The sequence below is a fragment of the Orussus abietinus genome, unplaced genomic scaffold (assembly GCF_000612105.2).
Source record: "Orussus abietinus isolate OABI.00-Male unplaced genomic scaffold, Oabi_2.0 scaffold148, whole genome shotgun sequence".
Classification (NCBI taxonomy): domain Eukaryota; kingdom Metazoa; phylum Arthropoda; class Insecta; order Hymenoptera; family Orussidae; genus Orussus; species Orussus abietinus.
In genome coordinates, this window is record NW_019395996.1 from 137,342 (window position 1) to 164,239 (window position 26,898).

A 26,898-nucleotide genomic window follows, 5' to 3' on the forward strand; every position below is an offset into this window, starting at 1 on the left:
CGTAGTAATTTATTTTAAACGTTGAACCGAGCGACATGTATTGCTTCACGCTCACCTGTTTAATTCATTTTCAAAAAACCCTTGGATTTGTTAAAGTTCCGGTTTCAAATGGTCAAACCCTAATAGACCCATAAAAAGGTTGACTCCAAGGCGTCCGAGTATTCGACTACCTAGTGGTACTTTATATTTTCCGTGCCCGGGCAACTCTTGTCGATCTTGGACGACCCCATGTGCGAGTCACCTGGAACCCTCAAAGACGCGGCAAAGGGCGGCACCTAAGAATTTGGCACGTGCAAGTGAGTTAACCAATCGGCATTGGAGGAATCCTTCCTGTACATTTTTTTCGGGATTTTTTCCGGAGAAAACTCAAGTATTTTCAGAATTTCCAACATTACTCCTCCCACACGATTCTCTGATTTGAGAATCTCAATTTTGCCAATCTCCCACTGCGAGGGAGGCACGGCGGACACTACCTTCAAGAACATTGCGATCCTCGAAGAGCGTCACTTGGTTCGCTACTTTCAATCACTCGACTTGGCTTGCACATTTTAACCAGTCGACTTGATTCACTAACTGCAACCAGTCAACTTCATTCAAAATTCTCAACAAGAGAACGTCGCATACAGATTTCAACAAGAAATCACCCGACCATAAGAGCAGCTTCGCTCGGGTTTACGTTCATACAAAAAACAACCGTACAAAATTAAGTTGGCGTTCGGTCGTCGCGTTATCGTCGTGTTCGCGAATTTAATTGCAAATCGCGAGGTCCCAGATTTACGCCCTGAGGACGGCAACGATCGCTCACGTTGACGACACGACGAAACACAGACCCTAACTTCGTTATTACGAGACATTGAATTAGCTTGTCCAATGCTTACGTGTAGGCCCCGTGCGTTTATTTTGACGAGCTCGTAGATCTCTTTGTGCAGCTCTGTGTATTCTATTGTGCCTGCAGGTGGAGTCTCGCGAGTTAAAAGACTAGCCAGGTGTAACGTCACCACCAGAACTCGGTTTAAGTACGTGAGGTCGCGTTCGCAAGGTGGCATCTTGTCCAGCATTTGCTTCCCTAGGCGAACTTCGAGGACCTAGTGAAACATCAAAAGTAACTTGAAACGGCAATGCATGGAACACGTCGCGATTAACACGTTGACTTCCACGTCACCCATATTCGGGTGACATACCAGTCAAATAAAATGCGCCTGGCAGTCAACGTGTTAAGAGTCAAAACTATTAGAATTACCGCTTTTTTGAAGACTTTCATGAGCTCTTCTCGCTGTAGCGACGGAACACGGCGCCCTCTACTCGACTGCGTGTGTTCCTCACCTATCATAAAACTAAAGAGCTCCGTGAAGCTGAACAGAGAGCTCTGCGTCATAGGATTCAGCCGCTCGAGCATACTCTGTTGAATATCCAGGGCATGATTCCAAAGGTCAATGCATCGGCTGAACTTGCCGGCATCCGCGTACACGGCTCCCCGATATCGGATGTAGTAGCTAGTATCCGGATGCGCCGGTCCTAGGATTCTCTCTCGGATGACCAGAGCTTGCATCCGCATCTCGTCAGGATCGGTCAGCAGCTCATCCAGTGCCTCGAAGTCGCAAATCTCGCGGGCGTAATCGTAGGCTGCTATCGCAGGAGGTGGTGGTGGTTTCGGCATCACAGGGCCTTCTCCTCTGTACCTAAAGCAACGGAGATGCGAAGATTAGACAAAAACAGAATTAATGTCAACGGAAACATCGGTAACTCAGCTAGGGGTCTTTTAGCAGTGCTTGAAATGTTTAGTTAGGCCCGAAAACTTGCCAGAAAAGAGCAAAGACGTGGATTCGAGTTCCAATAAATGATTCTTTCGTCATGAAAATACGGTTTGAACCTGAATGTGGAACTCATATTGTTATCGCAGAAAGTCGAAAGCTCACCTCTCTTCCATGGCTCGTTTCCAGAACTCCAGAGCCCCGATTATGTCCCTCTTCTTGTCAACATATGTGGCTCCGAGAAGTTCTAGCGCATCTATTCGTTCCTTCCTACTCACCAGATGTGTCATTCCTATGAGATGTTCCACTATATGGGTGTTACCTGGAAAAACAGTCTTTGGTTAAGTCGGATAGTTAAGAACCCGGTTCTTTTGGAAAAAAAAAAAGAACAGTGGATCAAGTTTTATTGAAGAAAAAAAAACCAAAAGGACTCGAGTTTCTCGGGTTATTTGAAAGATTGATTTTTCCCAATTGCAATACATAAGTATTTTAAAGTATGTATAATTGTACATAGTTGAAAGCAGGTAATAAGGAAATTAAAGTTACTACGATCATACGCACAGACATGTCTAGTAGCTGTGGTGTACTAAATTATCTTTATCATGCCAGCAAATTCGCAATATCGAAAGAAAACAAAAATTGCTTAAAGCGTCCGTTTTAGAAGCATTGTCGCCGAAGTATCGCGCCCTGTTTTTATTGACATATCGGTCTTTGAGCGAACATTGTAAAACCACTCACCGTGTAGCTATTGTTCGGCACACACCCATACTAAATTAATTCGTATGTTAACGTGCACATGACACGTATGTCGTGTATAAATAATACTATCTATTGTCTAAATAATACGTTTTATTTTTCCGGTCAATCACACGCGAATTTTGCACTCAAAGAAATGTTTGGAACCACGGAATCCTTAGTAACAAAGCAAAGAAAGCAAAGCTATACATCACCGATATGAACAGTGTTCCATGCGCGATCGAATAATATTTCATAGAACACTCATGCACCACAAGAAGTACAATATCCATTCTGTGTCTAACACATAACCCTACATAGTAGTACAATATTAAATTAGGCCCATGACAACGTTTCTACGTTCGAAGGCCTATTTTCTTATTTAAAACTTTACGTAACCCACCTAAAAACGAAACAGGTTAACGTGCACATGACACGTATGTCGTGTATAAATAATAATATCTACTGTCTAAATAATACGTATTTTTTTCCGGCCAATCACACGCGAATTTTGCACTCAAAGAAATGTTTGGAATCACGGAATCCTTAGTAACAAAGCAAAGAAAGCAAAGCTATACATCACCGATATGAACCGTGTTCCATGCGCGATCGAATAATATTTCATAGAACACTCATGCACCACACGAAGTACAATATCCATTCTGTGTCTACCACATAACCCTACATAGTCGTGCAATATTAAATTTGGCCCATGACAACGTTTTTACGTTCGAAGGCCTATTTTCTTATTTAAAACTTTACGTAACCCACCTAAAAACGAAACAGTCCCTTTTGAGTGTTTTACGATTCTCAGAAACCTTCCTGGTTAGGCCGTCTCTAATATTCGTCGCTGAATCGTTTAGGCTTTTTTTATACCGTTAACACGTACGCACGGCATGTTTTTTTCATTTCCACGGCGACCAGAAATTTTCCGTTTTTGACCAACAGCTCTGTATAGCTTACGACCGATGACGAGACCAACTACTTAATTTTTAACCGCTCTTTTGTATGTTAGTCAGCCAATCGTTATTAACGAAATTGATCTCCTCCTCCGAAAATGTAACGCAACAGAGGAGGAATCTTGAACGTTTTTTGGAATTTATTTTCTCGTCAGCGTTCACCTTCGCTTCTGCTCTACTTTTTTTTTATTCACGCGTGAATGAGTGGCAGAGCTCACCCCAAGTCACTCGCCGAATTACTATTAAAATAAATTAAAAGTTTCTTGTTGTTCGAGACAAGTCTCATTCAATTTCGGGTGTACTCTGCCACTTGAGCAGTTATATGAACATTCCATTGTGCAGTTCTGTCTGCAAAAACAATCGGGATTCCTATAACAACTGTCGAGCAAACAAACAGGACAAATAAAAGATACGAAATCCTTCCCCGTGTTTTTGTCTCAATTTTCGAAAGTACATCTTATGTTAGATATAAAGATTCCAAAAAATGTTATATCTTTCAAGGTATACGATCTCATCATTACATTGCACGTTTTGCGCCCAAAATGGAATGCCACTAATTTTCTGCAGAAAACCATCAATTTTCCACGATGCGTCCAATGATTCAGAAATCCAAGAACAGTCACCTGTTGCCGCGGCAGTGAGAAGTGGTGTCATCCCGTAGGAATCCACGTCCAATCTCGCCCCATGCTCAACGAGGGCTTTGAGGATCTCTAGGGAGCCGCTTTCGGCGCAGTCGTGAAGGGCCGTGTTTCCCTTGATGGACTTCCTGTTGGTATCCGCTTTTAGGGACAGTAGGAACTTGGCAATTGTAACGTGACCTCTGTAGCAGGCAATCATCAAGCAAGTGTGGCCATGCCTGTTGGCAACCTCGATATCTGGAAGAAGACGAGCAATTAGCATACAGTTTTACCTCGAAACGTGTGGTCTCCCTACTGCAAGATTCTCAAGTGCCGTAGAATGCAACACCCTATTTAAGTCGTTTATTAGAAGCAGCAGCTCAGTTTATAAAATGTCAAATTAATGAAACAATTTTCCACACCAATGAAGATATGAAGAATATAAGATTTCTTAAGTTTCAAGCTGTTGCGTACATACACCCTGACACATTAGATTCAACCACATGTTTGATAATCGGATTTCGCAAATTCTCAGGATTTCAGCCCCAATGCCGAGAACAACTTTCCTTCGCGTTTCTTTATCGCTTTACAACGGTCGTAGTAATTTATTTTAAACGTCGAACCGAGGGACGTATATTGCTTCACGCTCACGGTTTCATTTATTCTCAAAAAAACCCTTGGATTTGATAAATTTCCGGTTCCAAATGATCCAACACTAATAAACCCTTAAAAAGATTGACTCCAAGGCGCCCAAGTGTTCGACTACCTAGTGGTACTTGGAATTTTCCGTGCCTGGCCAACTCTTGTCGATCTCGAACGACCCCATGTGCGAGTCACCTGGGACACTCAAGGACGAAGTAAAGGACGGCACCTAAAAATTTGGCACGTCCAAGGGAGTTAACCAATCGGCATTGGAGGAATCCCTCCTTTACATTTTTTGGGGGTTATTTTCCGGAGAAAACTCAAGTAATTTCAGAATTTCCAACATTACTCCTCCCACACGATTCTCTGATTCGAGAATCTCAAATTTGTTAAACTCCCACTCTGCGAGGGAGGCATGCGGACGCTACCTTCGTGAGCTTTGCGATCCTCGAAGAGCGACACTTGATTCACTACTTTCAATCGGTCGACTTGGTTCCCACAGTTTAACCAGTCGACTTGATTCACTAACTTCAACCAGTCAATTCTCAACAAGAGAATATCGCACACGGATTTCAACAGAAATCACCCGACCATAAGAGCAGCTTAGCTCAGGTCCATGTTCATTTTAAAACCAGCCGTGCAATATTAAGTTGGCGTACGGTCGTCGCGTTATCTTCGTGTTCGCGAGTTTAATTGCAAATCGCGAGGTCCCGGATTTATGCCCCGAGGACAGCAACAAACGCTCACGTGGACGACGCGACGGTACACAAGCAGTTACTTCTTGTACCCGAGAAGGGGGTGGATTTTGGCACATACGGGATAGAGATTTAAATTTAGGAATACGATATTCGACGAGCACATAATTCGCTGGTAAATTTGATGTTCTTGTTTTTATCTTATTGCATTGCTTGCGGATAGAATGCGCTACCTTAACGTCAAGCTAACACGATCGCAGTGAAAATTGAATTTTTGGAAAAAAAATAGTCGATGTCGATAACATTGCTTTGTTTGGAGTGAATCAAAGGGATCTTAATTTCGGGTGGAGTGGGTGCCTAATTTTGAATGCATAAGAATTTTAGGGTATAATACTAAAAATATAATAAAATAAAACTAACAATGCAAATATAGTAAATTATTTATTTGTCGTAAATTCAAATGACGTTCAAAGAACTGAGAATCAACTTAATGACATAATACGATACATTAAAAATTAAAAGAATAAAAATTAAAATCTTAATATTTTATTCAAGACATTTGCGCAATTAGCCTTCTTTTCAAATCCTGTAGACTTAGGTACTTCATATACCTTATGGGTCTTAAGATATCCCATTTCGTTATTACGCCCCGCTACCCCTGATTTTTTCATGCCTTCTGGCTTCCATTGTCTTCGTTTCGTGACCTTCAAAAAATTTTTTTAAATTGCAAAGCGAATTTTTCAAAGTAATCCGAATTAAAATAAATAACTAACTCCAATTAAAGCAATACCTAATTTCGGGTATTGTAACGTCTGGAGACGGAGAGGGAAATGATTCGTATACAGGAGGGAAGGCCAGACCTAGCTCCCACGACTGCTGTATAATCGAATGAATAGATAGGATTATTCGCGTACGGAAGGGGGGAAAGACCTAGCCCCCGCGCTTTCCTTGCAATTGAGGAAATGAAAGAAAAGAGAAAAATATTCGAATATTGAAGGGAAGGCGAGACCTAGCCCCCGTGCCTTCTGTATATTCAAAGGAATTAAGAATAGGAATCTTGTGGACCCCTCACCGAGTCTTACGCGGACTTATCGATATGGGTGGAGGTGTAGGTCGTGAAAAAAGAGAAAAATAGGAGCTCGTTTTACTTGGTTTATTGTGTAAAAGGAGATCGTGAGAATATTCATGTGCGCGCGTGTGTGTGTGTGATGAGAGTATTTTCTAAATACCTTAAACCCTTCTTCGAAGCGATGTAGGCTCCTCGAACAAAATTTTAGACTAGAGAATGACCAAAATTTAAGAATTAAGATGGATAAAATTAAGCAAGATTTAGCTTCACAGATTTTCTCAGAATCGGCTAAGGATATTCAAGAAATTTTTCTAAGCGAATTGTCTAAGAATTTTATCTAAGAATTACCAAGAAATTTTGTTAAGAATTTGTCGCTCGCTGCTTAAACACCAGCTTTTATACTATTGCCACCCCCGACGCTTGAGTCCCTAAATTCGGTGAGGGTAAAAATTCAAATTCCTATTGAGAAAATTTGAGGTGGTGGGAATTGGAAAAATTACTCATTGGAAAAAATGAGTGAGAGTGGAGTTGGAGAATCTTTTATTGGGAAAGAAGTTAGAAAAATGGGACTTCTGGGATGAGTGGGATTTGGAAGTTTCTAATTGGAGGGTTTAGCTTGGAGTAGGGAAATTTGGGAGAAAATGTTATTAGAAGAGGGAGATTGACTTTCTTTTTCTAGGAAGACTAATAAATATTATGATTTGAGCCGAATTTATGGGCTCGCAGGTGCAAGGGTGGTTCGGTTATCGCGGGGGTCCCGTTTTCCTATCTATTTTACGAGGCTTAAGGTGAAGTGAAACCCCTATCAAATCAGTCAATTCGAATACAACACTTTTTTTAAAGGGTATTAGACCATACTGTCCGAAACTTTGACACATCACTCCTGATCATCTAAGAATTGTCCTGACGCGTTCAAAATTTGGATTTTTTAACAAAATTTTTTAACTCAGCCCAGACCAGAACCAAAATGGCGTCGAGCCCTCATATTTCAATGGATTTTCAATTATCAAAGGCTCTAATATGAGAATCGAAAGGGTCAGGACAATTTTACGACAATTTAGAACACTCTGGTAATCGATAAACTCGCATTTGAACGGAATAAAAGCAAAAAAGTGTTGTATGCGCTTCTATGCTAAAACGATGGTAATACGAGGTCTCGGAGTGAAAATTTAATTGACCTGGAAATCATAGATGGCGCAGAGGGTCCCTCCGCAGTCAATTAGGGCCCCAGAAAGCATGAATCCAGAGGATTTCTGGAGTTTTACTTCGATTTCTTTATAATTATTGTACGAAAACGACAGGTGGAATATGCCATGTAGTACTATACACAATATAATTCGACCCAGCTGTCAATATAAAAACGGACGTCGGCAACGTAGGCATTTAGAACAATCTTCTTTATCGACGTTGATCAAGTTCCTTGACTTGTTTCACTTCACCTTAAGTTGGCGGAAAGGGGCCCACACGGAAGGATCGATAATGTTGAATAAATCGATTAAATTGTTAACAGGTCACTTATTGAATTTTTAATTTTTTTTTAAGCATAAACCGTTGAATACCTATTAATGGAAGGTCGCATCAAACAGGTCGGGGATTTTGATGAAATTTATGGATGTTTATCAACGTATAAAAAAAGAAGTATTCGACCATTTATTCGACTGGACTGTACTTTCGACCGTAATTGAACGTGTATTCATATTCGTATCCTCGCAAACTTATTCTGATGTTATTTAATAAGTCACTTTATCAATATTTGTTTTCAATAGTTCCGACATTAACACTAGGTTTGTGGGCGTTTTTTATATACCTGTTTCTACGAGCACCCGTCAAATTGATGGGTAAACAAAAACACGCATTTTCTTTAAAAAATCGATTTATTCAAATTAAGTCTGTATTAAACAACCCTAGGCTTTACGTATAAATAAATTATTAATAAGTAAAAAGTCCTTTTTTAAAAATTATCACGGAAATGATTGGAATGCTCGTCCTCTCATCCTCGGAGTCAGAACTAGAAAGAATGCGCATCCTTTTCTTGCTACGACACCCTTTCAAGAAGTTTTCCTCTTCACTATCCGAGGATCCTTCTATCTCTACACTTTCAATGCAAACTTTCACTCTCATCTTCGCCTTACACTCACTGCAACGAAGCAAATATATATGGATTGTTTATGAAATTAGCTAGTCCGTCAATTTGACGGGTTTCGTAGAGATAGGTATACTACATACAGATTTTAATAATTTGAAGGCTTAGGAAAAAATAATTGCGTTTACAAATTCTTTGGATGAAATGATTAATTTACGATACAAAAATGGTTAAAATTAATGCTATGGTTTTTTCGGTATTTCTTTTTGAAGTTTGAATTCCGTCAAACTGACGGGTCCCGTAAACCTAGTGTTAAAAAAGAAATAGTTTATCGAATCCTGACAATTCAAACCACGAACAAGCCGTACTGGCTAGAAGTAGCTATTGTAGGCTAGACCTAAGCCATACGAAGCGTTATATATCTGATCAGCCTCTGATCAGACCGTCTACTCAGGATCCGATTTGAGATTAAACGAGCTCGTGAGCGCCTGGCCAGTTCCCTCAAATTTTTCCACATAGGAGTCGTTCAATAATCGACAGGAAAGAACACATGTGGGTATTGTATTTTATGACCACCTTAACAGTAATAAATACATTACCGAATGATACTTCCTGTATGCATTGACGTTCGGTGTTACATTTGCGAACGTTACCATATGCACTTGCTAACAAGGAAGGTATCCCAGGTTGATCTCTCCGATTTGATTTCTTTTATAATATGTTATAGTAGACTAAAAACTAAGCGACGCGTATTTTTTTTATCTGCCATTAAACACTTTAAGGGGGTGAAGCCACCATCCAAAGTAAGGCATGTCAAGGAGCGATTTGGCAGTTTCACCCGGAAGAACATAATATTTTTTAACTAATCCACCTGGAAAAGCATTCTCATAACGAAAAATGAAAAATATAATTTTCGCAATTAAAAAAAAAAAATTAACCGGTGAACCACCCCTCACAGGCCTTACTTTGAATGGTGGTTTCACCCCCTTAAAGTTCTTAATAGCAGATAAAAAACAATACGTGTCGCTTAGTTTTTAGTCTACTATAACATATTATAAAAGAAATCAAATCGGAGAGATCGACCTAGGATACCTTCCTTGTGATACCTGTTACTTCAATTGACTAGTTCATGCCTTAACGATTGTAAACATGACTGTCGTATTGAAATTGCAATCATTCGTTGTAATAATATATATTTGAATTAAATTGTTAATTTTACTTTATATTTTATTTTACTATTTAAATACTACTATTTAAATACTTTAATTAAATTGTTAATTTTAAATTTTTGGCAGCCCAATAATAACTTTGCAGCACTACCGTCTTTATATTTACCTGCGATTGCTGCCATGGTTAACACAATTGTAGGAATGATAAGAATTGTTTTCTCTGCGGATAGGACCCACATAAAGACTAGATTGCGTAAATTCTAGGATGTGCTTCGCGTGTCCGAAATACCGACACCCCCACACCTAAGTTGAACGTTCCGCTTAACCCTGTCGTTACCTTGGGCGAGATATCTCGCGACCCAATACTGGCCGATTAACGCTTTTGACGAGATATCTCGCGACCCGATACTGGCCGATCAACGCTTTTGACGAGATATCTCGCGATCCGGTAGTAGCGGATTAACGCTTTTGACGATAATCTAGCTTTCTAGCACCAATATTTTGACATTCTAGATGAATGCTCAAGACATACCATAAGCGACATAAAAACTCAAAGGCAGAACACAAAATAATTTGTCTAGAATGTCAAAATATTAGTGCTAGGAAGCTAGATTATCGTCAAAAGCGTTAATCCGCTACTACCGGATCGCGAGATATCTCGTCAAAAGCGTTGATCGGCTACTACCGGGTCGCGAGATATCTCGTCAAAAGCGTTGATCGGCTACAACCGGATCGCGAGATATCTCGTCAAAAGCGTTGATCAGCCAGTATCGGGTCACGAGATATCTCGTCAAAAGCGTTAATTGGCCAGTATTGGGTCGCGAGATATCTCGTCCAAGGTAACGAAAGAGTAAAATTCGACAATACCGTAGGGACCCCAAAACGCGAACGAAGAATCCGAAAATCGCAGAAAAGGTGCATCACGAGGCAACAATTTTAACTATATTACTGAATCGATCTAGTCGATCGTGGGCTCGTTTTAAAGATAAAATGTTAACGTGTATTCATATGAGAGGAAATTTCGATAAAGCATTTTCTTCCGAATGAAAAGTGCTTCCAAATTACGTTGTTGCATTTTTTATATGAAAATGACTACTTATCGGAAATCGCTCTCACGTAAACCACGTACATTCTTTACCGTTAAAACAACCACTTGATCTTCTAAATCGATTCAGAAATACGTTCGCAATCGTCGTCCCGGCGAAGCACTGGGAATTCCTGGAGTAGTAAGCGCCCTTCATTGCATTCATGCGAGATGACAGACATTTAAAATAAGTGTTCGCAACTGTATACCTGCACCGTGCTCCACCAGAAACTTGACGATTGCAACATGACCATCGAAACAGGCCGCTCGGAGAGGTGTAGACTTCGTCTTGGTGGTGGAGTTTACCTTGGCGCCGCTCTTCACCAACAGTTTTACCAAGGCGATGTGGCCAGCTGCAGCTGCGCACCACAGGGGAGGCGCTCCTTCTATCGTCTCCCCGTCGAAGACAACTAAAAGGGAAAGACGAATGCCGAATAAGAAACACGAAGAACGATCGAGGCAAAAATATTTTACACGGCAAGCTAACAAGGAAAGATACTTTGGTGTCCCCCTCCGATTTGACTCAACCTAAGACAAAGTGTTCCTCGTGGCATGCATATAAAAATACACATTGGGCTTTTTGTCGGACTATTTTGAAAGGGTAAACTATCCCATAATTCTTCTTGCTGAACCCCCAGGGTAGGGTAATTACTTACGTCTGTTAAGCTGGCACGACCACTACAGTACAATCAAATAAAATATACGGAAAAATTTGGTGCTCTTGTTACTAATTTGTTCTCCTATTAAGGTGAAGTGAAGCCCCCTTCAAATCAGTCGATTCTAATACAACACTTTTCTTTAAGGGTATTGGACCAAACTGTCCGAAACCTTGACACATCACTCCTCAACATATAAGAATTGTCCTGACACATTCAAAATTTGGATTTAAAAAAAAAATTGTTTAACTCAGCCCAGACCAGAACCAAAATGGCGTCGAGCTCTAATATTTCGATCAATATACAATTATCGAAGACTCGGATATGAAAATCGAAAGGGTCAGGACAATTTTACGACAATTTAGAACACTCTGGTAGTCGATAAAGTCGTCTTTGAACGGGATAAAGGCAAAAAAAAAGTGTTGTACGCGCTTCGATGCTAAAACGATGGAAATACGAGGTCTCGAAGTGAAAATTGAATTGACCTGGAAATCACAGATGGCGCAGCGGGTCCCTCTGCAGTCAATTAGGGCCCCAGAAAACATGAATCCAGAGGATTTCTGGAGTTTTACTTCGATTTCTTGATATTTATTGTACGAAAACGACAGGTGGAGGATGCCATTTGGTACAATATCCAATATAATTCGACACAGCTGTCAATATAAAAACGAATGTCGGCAACATAGGTATTTAGAAAAATCTTCTTCATCGACCTCGATCAAGTTCCTCGACGTGTTTCACTTCACCTTAAAAATGTTGTAGCTCCAGTCGTTACAAAAAGAACGTGAGTAATGCCAGCTTAATATTTAACTTGTACGACCAGTTCTATTGAAATGAAAACAAATACTACAATTGAAAAAGTAAACACTTCAGAATTTGTTGCTATTTTGTATCTCCAAGAATTCATGAATCAGAATTCTTCAACTGTAATAGTTAATAAAATAACTTAGGTTATGCCAATTTATTATCAAGCTGACACAACCGGTTATAAAAATGAAAAAAAAACAACTACAATTTTTAAAAAGCATATGAAATTTTGTTACAAACTCGCAAGAAATTCGATTTTAGAACGAATCAAAAGAATAGTTTTCAAAGGGTAGTTTTACCCTTGAAAATTGTGTTTGCCATTAATAGCAATATATACTTCACCATTTACGTTCATGAGACTCATCTGAACATGAATTTATCGCTACATCGTATGTATTATAAACTCTCACTAAAGGTGATTTACCCCTGAAGTAACACTACGATAGGTTTCGGGTATGTTCTGATCTCTGCTCGTGTACGTGGTAATTTTTTTTAATGCGCATCGGAAAAAATTCGATTTTAAAACAAGCATCCGTATAATCGTTCCAAGGAATAGTTACCACCCTGAAGAAATTTTTATTTGCAAAAAAGCCGATACACGTATCATCTAATTTTCGTTTGTAACTTTTAGAACGAACCGAACACAAAAATTTAGTCCGTCGAACATCCATCCGGAACGCATCTGGAACCCGGTGTGCAGCTTTCTCAATTATTGTTAATAAAGTTTACCTGTATTTATTAAACACCCGAGCATCAAACTTGAGTGTTCAAACACTGCATAACCGAGCATCAAACTTGAGTGTTCAAACACTGCAAAACTGCCATATCACCTCCTTGCAGAGTTGGATTGGTTTCACCTCTTAAAACTCTTTTACAGCAGGTATAAAAAAATTGAATTCTATGAGATATGAAATATCAAAGGTAAAACCGAATCGGAGGGGGACACCGAAGTACCTTTCCTTGTAAGTAAATTAAGTAGGTAATATGTATTAATTTGAAGTATTAAACAGTATAAGTATCTAAACAGTAAAAGTATTAAATAGTATAAGTATCTAAACAGTAAAAGTATCTTCGTGAATACAGGCAAAAATTTAGCCTGAATAAGAAGTACAAGTCAACAGGGGCGTAATCAATTAAAATAGTGTAAAAGGCGTGGGGAAATTCGATCGATGTCGACGAAATTAAATTCTTGTATCGTCAGTGTCCACCCTTTTCACTAGTAATCTCATTTTGAATACTCCAGTGGTATCAAACTGGCCCGGCACGTTACCTACATTTATATTTATGCTGAGTGATTATAAAAAGATCAAAGTAAAAATTAAGAAATTCCCCAAATTCATGATATTTCATACTCATTACCGATTACGCACAATCCTGGTTCAATATACTAATTTACATCAGGGCCATCTATCACTTTTAGTGTGAATTAAATTTCGACTCTAGGTCACGTGAGCTGCGGAAGAAGTCAGCATTTCTCTTGCAATCGTTTATGGAACTGTCTTTCCACATTTTCCCATCTGATTTTGAAATATTCGACTACTATAATATTCCGAATTGCATTGTGGGAAGTGAATTTCTTCAGTCCTCATTTTTTCCTTTTTAATGCAGTGTATTGCTTTTTGTTATGTTGAAAGCATGGCACATAAAAAGAACATATATTTAGCTTTGCATCGCTGTGTATATATTTTTAAATAAAATAGTTTATCATTTGTCAAAGTGCTTTCGATTGTTAAAATGATGTTCAAGGCAAACTGACTATCGACAAGCGGGGCATGTTGATTGACAAAATCTTGACGTCGCGCTAGCTGTTAGTTTTTCTGTCATCTTCTGTGCTTTAAGTATATTCCAAATATTTATTGATTCACTGAACATAATGAGCTAAGCTTGGTGGGCTCTAAATTTATTGAAGGACATTAAAACGTCTAATGTAAAGTCCAAAGCGAAGCCGAACCAAACGTCAAAAGAAAAACCTAAAGGTAAGTGTGTAAAAAACGCCGAAGAAATTTAAACGGCAAGTCAAGACGGGACTGAGACATTGTTTAATGTGCGGTGAATTTTATTTTTTGAAGTTTCATCGAGAAATTTGTATAAAATTCATTCAATGCAGTAAGTGGGGATACGAAAAAAGGTTCGATACAGATCAATTGCCGTCTTTCTTGGGCACTTTTCGTGAGTCAGGAGGTCTCCTAAAAATTTCTGATTAGTATCTGTTTAACACTTCCAACACATTTGTGATTTTAGCAAGTACTAATTAAAGTAAGAAAGTATTTTGCTTAAGCAAGTCATTAAGTCGTAAGAGATTGTTAAAGCATCACAAATATTTATTATAAAGTATATAAAGATTAATTGTTGCGTATTTATAAATGTATATTTTGTTACTATTAATAATGAAAACCCATATTTTTAAATTTGCAACTTATTATTTTCAATTGTGTACCAATCTCGTGCGGATTTATATGCCGTGTCAATGTACCCCAACTAATAAGTCAAGTTGCCCTGTACCCGGTACCCGGAGGAAGATGACTAACCGCGCCAGTGGTCATAAATCACTTTTTCTGTAATTATTTTACAAAAGATTAAAGAACCTTGGACTGCAATTATTGTACTTTAATGTATACCCTACATTTCTATGTATATGTTCGAAAATTTTCATTATCTTCCTCACAATCAAGAGACTCGGTTAAGTTTGGCGCCAAGTACCAGGTACCTCACCAAGTGAAACCATGTACGACAGTAAAAGCGCGCGGCCGATCGTAGTCTCTTTACATTGGCCACCTTCGCTGTTATAGGTATGCAATGGGTGGCCGAATACGGCGGCTCGTGTTAGGTCGGGGATCGTTCACTCGGGAGCGGTGATAGCGATTACCCGAGGATGTCGATCGGACCGGGCCTCGTGGGTTTGTTTTTGGGGACCCGCTTCCAGATGGTTGAAACCAGCTAAAGACCTCGTCGAGCAAAGTAACAAAGATACTTTATTTTCGATGCCTCTTGGTTTACAGGAACGACTCGTAGACTCGGTCAACTCAAGGGGACTAGCGTTTGCCCAGAGTTACAGGTGCCTCGCACGCAGGTTACAGAATGGAGACAGTTCAAACTTCGATAGATCAGAGAGCGAGCCCTTCGGAGCGGGCCCTTTTATACTGACCTAGGATGTTCCTAGACGCGGAGGAGGATGCTTATTGGTGGGTTTTTAAGATTGAGGAGGAAAATGTCTCATGTGATTGGGTTGGGGACAGGTCGAAGGGGAAACAGGTGGAAAGCGTCTTTTTCCAAAGAATCTGAATGTTTGACGTTTCCCAGGGCTGTCATCTAGTTTGGGGTGCGGAAGTACTCGGATAAACAAAGGCGAGATAAGAAACGAGGGAGAGCATGTCTCCAGGAGCGTTTTGGAGCGCGAGACGCGTTGCTTAGTCTCTTTCTTAATATTACTTAAAATAAAATGTTAAGTAGGGACCTAACACTCGACGGCCGCAACTACTATACTACCAATATCTCTTCATATTATCTTTGTTTGCGCCTTTACTTAGCGCTAATGAAAGGGACCCGTAGTTGTAATCCGTAGCGGATGTTTGTCTGCAAATACCGAAATCGAAGGATTTCCTTGCCGGGTCCCCATTATCGTAATCCCTTAAATTTGGGCCTTCCCGGTGGAGGCCGGCCCCTTGAGGTTTAACCCCACTCCACCGCTCTTCCCTCTGGGTGGATCGACGTGCGTCATACCGGGCCAGCCAATAACCTGTGGCCTTTACCCAGTCTTCAAAATTTTTACGAGGTCTTGCGTTGCATCCATTTTTAACATAGATCAGAATCCTTTTTGAAATCGAGCAGAAATAAACAAGTACAAACCAGAGCCGCTGTCTTGAGTACTTTCCTTCCATTTCAGTGGAATGCGAATTTTACCCCAGATTTTCGCGAGTAACCTCCGGGCACCACCTTACGGTTACAATCTTTAATACAAAGATTCAACGGGAGGTTATGAATCAGAAAATGATAACGATTGCATTCAAATCAATTTTAAACGTCCTAAGTCAGTTACCGGAAATTTATTAGCTAATATTAACAAGGACTGAGGATAAGACAAGACCTCTTTCAGTTCCGTCGTCATTTTCGCACCACCTTCAGGAATGTTTCCTGCCAGATGGCGTCAGTAGTGGCACCGGTATGACTTTCTTTTTCACTTCTTTCACGGCGGATGGCGACACATCCTCGTTTTAAACGGTTTATTATTTCGTCAGCTGATATAGCTTGTGTCAGCGTCATATGAGTCATATGCAAATAATAGGGTTAGACGTCCGGATTGGCAGATTCGGGAAACTGAAGATTGTATCTGGCCCGTTGCGACCAGAAATAAATATTTTTAAAAATAGTTTTGTTGTGAAAATAGGGTAGGAACAACAATTCAGATTGTATTAATTAAATTAATGTTATAACGATATCGTAATATTATAAAGATCTAAGCAGACAGAAGTTAAGATCTGTCACTTTTCAGATAAAACATTTCACGACAGAGAAAACTAAGAATCCTGTTTAATCATTTGACAAAATGATATTTATGGTTAATTATGTTGTTATAATAAAATGTTGACTTAAATATTCAAGCCGTAAGTAGTTAAAAGTCTAGTTCTAATTAGATCCAGACAGTCGATAGATGTTAGTTCAATGTTAATCATGTATCGACTATTCAATATTGATAATAGTGACAAAAAATTTATCCTAAATTCAATTTATTTACACGTTTACGAATATCTTTACATTTCAGTCCAAAGATTCAGGGCCGCACGTAGAGGAACTACTGATGGTAGGGTTTCAAAGGAAAATCTTAATGTTTACTGCATTGGTGGAATGAAATACTTGAAAGAGATTAAACAGGTTCGAGGTTTTTGTCTATTAATTACTTATATCATTTAAAATTATGTACAATTTTCTGTTGACATTGTTCAGAAGGCTTGTAACCTTTAAACAATCGATTCAGCTTATACAGCAACTTCTGCATCCGCCATAGTATGTAGTGTATTACTTTATTCTTCTTACGGTTACCAAAACTAAAACAATGTGCAGGAACATCATGCGTTCGGCAACACATTCAGGGACAGGAGACATTAGAGAGTGTTTGAATGTTCAATAAGTGTCTGCGGTGTTTAAAGAATGAACCAGTGCAATATTAGAAACCTAAAATAACATACAATGTTTGTTAATGTTAAGAAGATTTAATAAAATTACTGTTAAAATACTTTAAAAATAGAAGCAAAGTGCTATTAACACTTAACAAAAATTAGACGTTACTTCAGGTACAATTTTATAAACATCCCAATCAATAATAGAACACTCTGAATTCACTCTAACGCTATATAAGCCTGAATGAAGTGTCAAGCACGTGGTGTCCCTGTATGTTGTATTAAATATGGTAGCTGAAAGAAGAGCAAAGTAGCATACTGGATATAATGTTCCATTCCTAATATAAAAAATTCTATAAAAGCTGGGTCGTTCGATTTCAAAGTATAAGTCTTCTAATCGATGTCAATAGAATATTTATTTTTTTACATATGTATTTGTTCACGAGAAAAAAATTAAAGCTCATTCACATAAAAACCACAAACCTGTTGAATCTTTTCCCTATTTTATTCTACCAGGTCAGCAAATATTAAAACGGATTAAACACCTTTCCATCGGAAACTTTACTACTAAGTGCTTCTTCATGTGCGGTGTCGAATTTATGGACTGAAATCTAAAGGCATCGATAAATATATTAATAAATTGGAAACCATAAGTTTACAAAGTAACCCAGTCAACAATATATACTCGATACAAGATTGACATTGAATCAACATCGATCGACTATCCATTTCCGATTAGAAATAGACTTTTAGGTACGTAAAGTATTCAGGTCAAAATTTGATAACAATTCCACAAAGAACAGTTTGTTGAATATTTAGAAAAGGGATTCTCTTAATTCAAGTGAAATCTACTTTGAAAAGTAACGGCTTAAATTTTACATTATATGACATTTTTTTAACGAAGTATTAAATACATATTGTTCTTACCATTTTCAGCACACAAATATGTTTTTAATTGTGAGCTTAACATTGGAACTAATCACGAGTGGATAACTATATCAGCCTTGGACGTTTGCTAGCCTTATCAATGGCATATCAAAAATGATATATTTTATAGGAAAACAAAAACTTGTGAAATACCCCACTTCCGTGTAAAAAAACCTCGCCAAGTACATAGTCGTTACGAATCCCCATTTTGAAAAAAAAAAAAAGTATTTAGATCCACATTATGCTTTTACCTACAAAAAATACTGAAATCAAAGCACTATGCCAAGTGCATACGTCGGGAAGTATTTGTTTCTTATATAATCTGACATTAGTTTATCATTCTTTTTTCTTTTACGAACTTTCATTCCTTCACTAGTTTTGTTATTACTGCAAATTACATTTAAGTTTAATAATCGTCATTTTTTATTATGTACAATGTTAAGTAATTTCTTATCCTCGGTAATCTCTCTAAAATTCTGCCCTCCCAAAACTTTCTCGGAGGTCTCCTTATTCTTGGATTTTTATCGCTAAGTTACAATTTGTTCATCATCAAAAAGAGAAATTTCTCCGATACCGACGCGAAAAGAAACATCAAGATTCCAACAACAAGTCTTCGCTCGAGTCGAAATGAAATTGTACTACCGTCCAATGATCCGTATATAAATAAAAATTCATATTAAACGAAAATACTCGTGTAAGTTGTTAAAGTTATTGCCAGATCCGTTGCACTATAGTGCACGGAACACCGAGTAAAATTATATAAACGAATTCAGTGAAATTTTCGTATATCTCATGGGTAACGAGTGCTCTTAGACTCAACATTTAATTCCCACTAAACATGACAGATGGCGTCGTTGGTCGATTAGAAAATCAAAAATCTTGAACCTCGGAGATTTGTTGAATTTTACTTCAATCTGTTTATAATTAATCCACTGAAACAATTTATGGAGTATACCATTCTGTTCCCTCCGGAGGAACAAGTAATTTAGAAACTCAGTAGAGTCTCGAGCCAAATACATTTTTGAGCGAGAAACTTGTAACGTTAAGTGATGTGAGAAACGTGCCCTGTGCGTTGAGTTCGAGCGAGACGCTACAGAGTTCTATACAGTAAGGATCGAGATTTCAGGAGTGAGAGAAATAGAAATATAATTTCTTCATTGCTACGGATAAAGAAATGGATTTTTAATCAACTAAAAAAATCAAGCAAAAAATTAGGAATTTTTTTTAATTTACCCGACCCTGATTGCTGCTATCTTCGTAAAGATATGGCACGGCAAAGTTTTCGGCACTCTCAGAATCGTTGTTCTCATATCCTCATCATCATCCCTCTCAGGGTTGGGTAATTTCACGATTTTCGAGGTTTTTGACGTATATTACGTAAATCAAGTAGTTTATCGTAGAAAACATAGAAAAGTAGGAGAAAACGTATCAAATATGGTGGACAAAACAGACGTAGGGCATGCGGTATCCGCTAGGTTATAAACACCCATCTTGTCCATTTGTTTCATCCCATAATTTACTTTTTGGTCTTCTACCTTTATACATTTTGATACACAAATATTGGTTACGAATCTTACGACGTCAAGTAGTCGTTATAAACAAATATCAAATGCACACATATGCATACATTTCAAATTTCCAAGGCTGATTTCGAATGTGCGCGGATTTGTGGATGCGTAAAGCGCAATCTCCTTAATAGCCAATGAGAATCTCTCTTAGAGGTAAACAGGTGGACTCTCATTGGTTATTGACGATATTGCGCATGCGCTTTGCACATTTAGTTCGGGGTAATATACTTCGTGCCTGCGTAGAAAACTAGGAACGTATTATACGTTCTAATATACGTGTAGAAAACCACGTATATTACTTGACGTATTATACTTACCCAACCCTGATCCCTCCAGTCACCGACTACCATTTTCGCACTCACGCGATAGGTCAGCCTTGATACGACTTTTCGTACGACATTCCATAGCGCCCCTCGCGGGATGAAAATGAACTGCGGCGCTCAGCGCTGCAACGATCGACGATCACACCGAGTACGACTAGAGTTCTAAATCCAGTAAGTTACGTCAGAAACGAAGAGAAATTCCCGGTAACTTATCGGTAATTTCTCCAAAGCCGTTTTTATCGAGAAATTATGAGAATTTGAATTTTACAACACAGCGAACGAGAGGGTTCGATTAGCTATAGAGAAACATCGTAGAAGGGAACTTCCGTTGTACGTTCTCCGTAGCCAATCAAAACCTCCCATTCGCTTCGTCGCAGAATGAAATATCAGTTCATTTGAAACAAATCGAATGGAATTTTCCGTGAAGTTGTACATACGTGAATATTTTTAGCTGGAGGTAAATACGACCCTATAATCAATATTTTCTAATAGTAATTATTACTCTTTAGCTTGAACTTTGAAGTTAATTGAAAAAAAAAGTTATTTAAACGAAGAAACCTAAAGTATAAATAACAAAATTAACGTTCTCTTAAATTCTCAATGTTCCCGGTAACTTACGGTATGTTTCACAGTTCCCTTCTCCAATTTAATGTTACCGAGAATTTTCGAACTCTAAGTACGACGCGTCAACGCATTGAAAATGAAAAACCAATAAGAATGTCGCTTAACCTCTTGCTCACTTTCGTTGCAGTTCTGATTGGTTTTCATCATCGACGTGTTGACACGTCGCGCTCTATGTGGCACACAATGCGCTGAGTGAGTTACTCCCTTCGGGGAGTACGTCGCGGAGGCCCCAACCCGGCTAGCGCCTCCTCAGGGTTTGTCGATCGGTCCGGAGCATTCGGGTTTTTCCAAGCCTGTCATGGGCCTCCAGGCCCCCTTGGTAGTGGGGGCGCTGGAGGCAGATGGATGCCGATAATCCCCCAGAAATGGGGGGGGCCGGTAGGGGTCCTTCGGACCCAGGTACGACAGGCGCAAGCCCATAGTAACGCAATGTCGATCATCCACCCGGAACGCATCTCAACCTCCGTGTTCTCTGTCATTACTTATTGTTAACAAAATTCACGTTTTTTACAAAACACCCGAGCACTGAATTTGAATGCTCAAACATCATTCCGTACAGTACCCAATATACACCGTACAACACAACTGTCGATATAGATATAAATGTCGGGAACTATTTCAAACGATATATCAGTTAAAAGAATCTTTGTAGCTCCGATGTTGATTAAATTTCTCGGTGTCTTGTATTATCTTAAAAAAGGCCTTGAAAAAAAGCATTCGCGGCCATCTCCGACTGTTGCATGAAGAATCAAAGGGCTAAAAACTGTTTCGCCCAAGCGAAACTTAGCTGATGTTTTCCACTAACCCGAGCCGGGCTGTTCGATGTCGGCGCCGCATTTTTCGATGAGGTACTCCGCCACGGCGTAATGTCCGTTTCGGCAAGCCATCACCAGCGGCGTCGCACCGTGCGTCTCGGTGCCGACTAGGGTGTCTACCTCATCTTTGCTCTGCCGCTCCAGATACTCCTGTTAACAAACAAATCCAGGGGTCAAAAGAAATTCTCACTGTCGGTCTACACGGAAACAAATTTCTAGTTGTTACTATAAAACTACTATTTTCTTTAGTGAAGTACGTCGTCAATGAAATTTTTTTTAGTTGCTGAGAATAACTTTTTTTTCACCACAAGAATAGAAAATATTTATGTCAACTAAAACATCAACAATATGCATGTTACAATAATCATAAAATGTACCAAAGTATAAAAAGTTGCAAGAATGGAATATATTAATGAGTTGCAATTAAATTCAATTACTGCCCTGATGAATAAATTTAGTAAAATTAACTTGTTTTCTAAACGGCCGATGTAGTAACAGATACTATATTTTTGTCCTGTTTGGATGTCGTAAAATTAACAATTCCATTTTTACTATAGTTTTCTAGTAACGATAACAAAAATTTGGGGTAATGGACGTTACTGGTAGAGTAACCTTCGTCGGTAAAGCTGAAGGTATTTACCACAATGAAGCAAAAGGGTATTGCGCAGTGTTGCCAACTTCATTTCTGTTTATTCTAGTACAGTCGGATTAAAATAATAGGACAATCCGGTATAATCAAGAAAATAATAGTATAAATTAAGAAGCTCAAATATTTGAACACAAATTTTGCTTGTATTTAAAACGGAAAGGAAATGCAATTCAACGCATTAAATAATTTATAATATCGAATATATTTATTTATAACGCTCGTTTAGAATATTTCTCAAGTCAACTGAAAATTAAACACGTAATAAACTCTAATACCAAAAAAGAACTGGCATTAAGGTGATATGAAAGGATCACACGTCGGATCAAAACGTCAAAATATTTATACAATTTTATCCAAACTGGGTGGACCGAATCATTTGAAACTTCAGTACCTGATTATGAAGGCACTAAAGAAGAACGCGATGCTCGCAAATTTCATTTTTCCAAAAAAACTGTTTTTTATTTATACTAGACAGTACCCAGGCACTGTGCAACGTGGAATATCCGTAAATTAACCGGATATAAATGTTTATTGAATGTATGTAAGATGTAGTCTGTTAGAGAACTTGTTCGGTACACACATGCAGACGAGTCCTGCTGTTTTTGACACCGAACATTTTTTTTGCAATTGTCGGGATTTGAACTCCGGACTCACGCGTAGGAAGCAGTAGCACTGACCATGATGATATCAAAGTCTATGAAAAAATAACTATTTTTCGGACATATGAAGACCGCTCCGGTACCTCTCGATCGGTACTAAAGATACTTATTGCATCTTGTTGTTTGCGCTCTTCGAGAGTGAGCGCTGAGATGGAGTTCCTGGCGGGTAAATTCAAAGTTCTAGAATTTGCCCCCACATACAAGTTTAAATAAAGGACAATAACAGTTTATTATACTAATAAAATCATAGACTGATTGTCAGTAGAACTTGTCGATGTGAATTTGCGGTACAATCGCGTGTCCAGGTTGCGCACTAACAAGGAAACATTCCCAAGTGTCCACCCCCGATCTTATTGATTTTCATATATGTTGAAGAACACAAAAATCTAAGAGACACGTGTTTTTCTTTATATCTGCAATGGTCCACATTTAAGGGGTGAAACAACCCCCCAAAGTTTGGGGAAAATTCGATTTTTATAACAATTTTCGTAGAAGCAATGGAGGGATTTCGACGAAACTTGGTATAAACGTATTCCATATAAGGACGGCGAAAACACAATATTGTCCACCAATGCTACACCCCCCCAAGGAGGTGAACTACCCTTCAGGCGACATTTTTCTTGTAATATCTAATAAACGAGCATTCCTACTTAAGTCCCACTTACGCGATGCGATTACTCACAAAAAATGAAGAAATACGTGTTTTTTGCTTTTTGCCAATAAATATTTACATATCGGTTGTAAACAATGAATGTAGGTGGTATACGGGTATATTTCGACTAGTTATATTGGATTATATCGTGACCAATTCATTGTACATAAATCTTGTGAACGTGCTTATTCCTCAAGATGTCCTTGGTTTTCATAGTATGCAATTATTTATAAATAAATTTAAAAAAAGTTTAAGAGACTAAAATAGTTTCGCAACAGATCCGATGACGCAGTCATCACCCGTTTCCAACTAGTAATACAATCTCCTTGGTGAAAAGGTAAAATGGTCACGATATAACCCAATAAAGCTACTCGGAATATACCCGTATACCACCTACATTCATTGTTTACAACCGATGTGTAAATGTTTATTGGTAAAAAGCAAAAAACACGGATTCTTCATCTTTTATGAGCAATCACATCGTGTAAGTGGAACTTAAGTAGGAGTGCTCGTTTATTAGATATTACAAGAAAAATGTCGCCTGAAGGGTAGTTCACCCACTTGGGGGGGTGTAGCATTGCTGGACAATATTGTGTTTGCACCGTCCTTATATGGAATACGTTTATACTTACTTTCGTCGAAATCCCTCCACTGCTTCTACGAAAATTGTTATAAAAACTGAATTTTTGCCAAACTTTGGGGGGCTGTTTCACCCCTTAAATGTGGACCATTACAGATATAAAAAAACACGTGTCTCTTAGATTTTTGTGTTCTTCAACATATATGGAAATCAATAAGATCTGGGGCGGACACTTGGGAATGTTTCCTTGTGAGTCATCCATTGAAAGTCAATTTTAGATTAACGGAATCATAGTATATGAGATAACAGCGTTATCGAACACATTGTACTTCAAGAACCGGACTTCAATTGTACACCTTCGAACATAAGCTCAGATCGTTAAAATAAATTGTTAAGTTTTTCAACGATCCAACAATATTGACTCTGTATCACTTATTTGAAATATCATATTTTCTGAATATATCATTCCTCGTATCTCTTAGCAGTGTTGTGGAAAGTATTGTGGGTCAAAGCGATTTCCACTGATGACTTTACGTGGTTACAGAAAGTACGACGTATCGGTAGTACCATAATCGTGACGTGTTTAATAACAACCATATAAAATTGTAGGGACAGCAATTTTTGCAGAGTTATTATTCTTCTAAAATGTCAAGGCGAGTAAGAGCAGAAAGTATCACCCCAAGAAATTACAATTACAAAACTAGGCCTCTAACGCTTATAATAGGGACAACGTGAGATGCGCTTTTACATTCGTTATTCTTGCTTCACACAGTACTAGCTACGTGCAATCGTCGGAGACGACACGAAGATTATATGTTAACTATTACGATTCAATTGTTACTAGTACAGTCGAAACAATACAATTTATACTTGCACCGGCGACAGAAATTGCCCTTGCCGTAAGGATTACAGGGCAAATTTTATGTATGGGATACTTACACGGGAAAAAAAGGATGGTCAGGAAAATCACAATCGTGGTAATCGTAACCATTTTGGGACAACCTGGGTAGGCGGTTATAGTACCGGTAATTTCACCATTTAGTCAAGATAACTACAAGGAACGAGTTGTTTTCTGTGCTTACCATAACCTCTTTATATACTCTGTTCTCTTACTAATTGTAAGTTACTCTGCTTGCCATAACCTCCTGAGAAGAATCTCCCAATTGCAGCTTTCCTGACCAATCTTTTATTCGTGTAAAATCACACGGCAACTTGACTCTCGGTGTTGCGTACATACATCCTGACACACTAGATTCAGCCATATGTTTAACAATCGGATTTCTCAAATTCTCAGGATGTCAGCCCCAATGCCGAGAACAACTTTCTTTCGCGTTTATTTATCGCTTTACAGCGGTCGTAGCAATTTATCTTAAACGTCGAACCGAGCGACGTATATTGCTTCACGCTCACGGTCTCATCTATTCTCAAAAAAACCCTTGGATTTGCTAAATTTCCGGTCTCAAATGGTCCAACCCTAATAAACCCTTAAAAAGGTTGACTCCAAGGCGCCCAAGTGTTCGACTACCCAGTGGTACTTGGAATTTTCCGTGCCCGGGCAACTCTTGTCGATCTCGGACGACCCCATGTGCGAGTCACCTGGGACACTCAGGGACGAAGTAAAGGGCGGCACCTAAAAATTTGGCACGTCCAAGGGAGTTAACCAATCGGCATTGGAGGAATCTCTCCTTTACATTTTTTGGGGTTTTTTTCCGGAGAAAACTCAAGTAATTTCAGAATTTCCAACATTACTCCTCCCACACGATTCTCTGATTCGAGAATCTCAAATTTGTTAAACTCCCACTCTGCGAGGGAGGCATGCGGACGCTACCTTCGAGAGCTTTGCGATCCTCGAAGAGTGGCACTTGGTTCACTACTTCCAATCAGTCGACTCGGTTCCACATTTTTTAACCAGTCGACTTGATTCACTATTTTCAACCAGTCATTCCTCAACAAGAGAATATCGCGCACGGGTTTCAACAGAAATCACCCGACCAGAAGAGCAGCTTAGCTCAGGTCAACATTCATTTGAAAAACAGCCGTACAATATTAAGTTGGCGTACGGTCGTCGCGTTATCTACGTGTTCGCGAATTTAATTGGAAATCGCGAGGTCCCGGATTTACGCCCCGAGGACAGCATCAAACGCTCACGTGGCCGACAAGACGAAACACTCGGTATAGTTGTGAAAACATTCTAAAAATTACAAAATATTTTAAATTAAATATTTTCACGAACACTCGTGGCAAAAAATGCGGAAGTATCGTTAACCAAATTACATCTAAGAGATTTAATGAATAACGCGGTACAAATTTTTAGATAACTTTTTAGAACCTTTTGTGAAAACGCAGTCTTAAGAAGAAAATACACTTTTCAATACGAACAATTAACATACTTCGTGTCAAAGTAACTCGGCCATGCTATTTCAGGAAATGCTAGCCTAACGGTAGCCATAAGTTGCAAGATAACCGTTTCGCGGCTATTGTCCAAGCGCGACCTTAAAAAGAGAATGCATTGTCTAACGGGAACAGCTTGTGTCGTTAATTGTAATATAACTTCGATGAGTTGTCAAAGAGAATTGTTTTACACCTCAGAGTGCTAGACTTAAAGTGAAGTGAAACATCCTTCAAATCAGTCGATTCGAATACAACACTTTTTTTTAAGGATATTAGACCAAACTGTCCGAAACTTTGACACATCACTCCTGATCATCTAAGAATTATCC

General features: G+C 38.8%; 1 protein-coding gene across 2 annotated transcripts in view; it reads right to left on the bottom strand.

Annotated features, from left to right (window-relative positions):
* The window catches only part of LOC105697189 (protein fem-1 homolog CG6966), a 28,976-nt gene extending 7,184 nt beyond the window's left edge, over positions 1–21,792 (bottom strand). For both annotated transcript variants that reach the window (XR_002762362.1, XM_023434111.1), the window contains exons 1-6: positions 21,629–21,792; positions 11,014–11,214; positions 4,069–4,320; positions 1,917–2,073; positions 1,241–1,679; positions 879–1,085 (exon numbers count right to left, since the gene is read on the bottom strand). Coding sequence is in view for 1 of the 2 variants with exons in the window: in XM_023434111.1 (XP_023289879.1) it covers positions 879–1,085; positions 1,241–1,679; positions 1,917–2,073; positions 4,069–4,320; positions 11,014–11,214; positions 21,629–21,710 (1,338 nt within the window). In the remaining variant the exon portion in view is untranslated. The remainder of the gene's footprint in view (positions 1–878; positions 1,086–1,240; positions 1,680–1,916; positions 2,074–4,068; positions 4,321–11,013; positions 11,215–21,628) is intronic.
* Between the last annotated feature and the right edge of the window lie 5,106 nt (positions 21,793–26,898).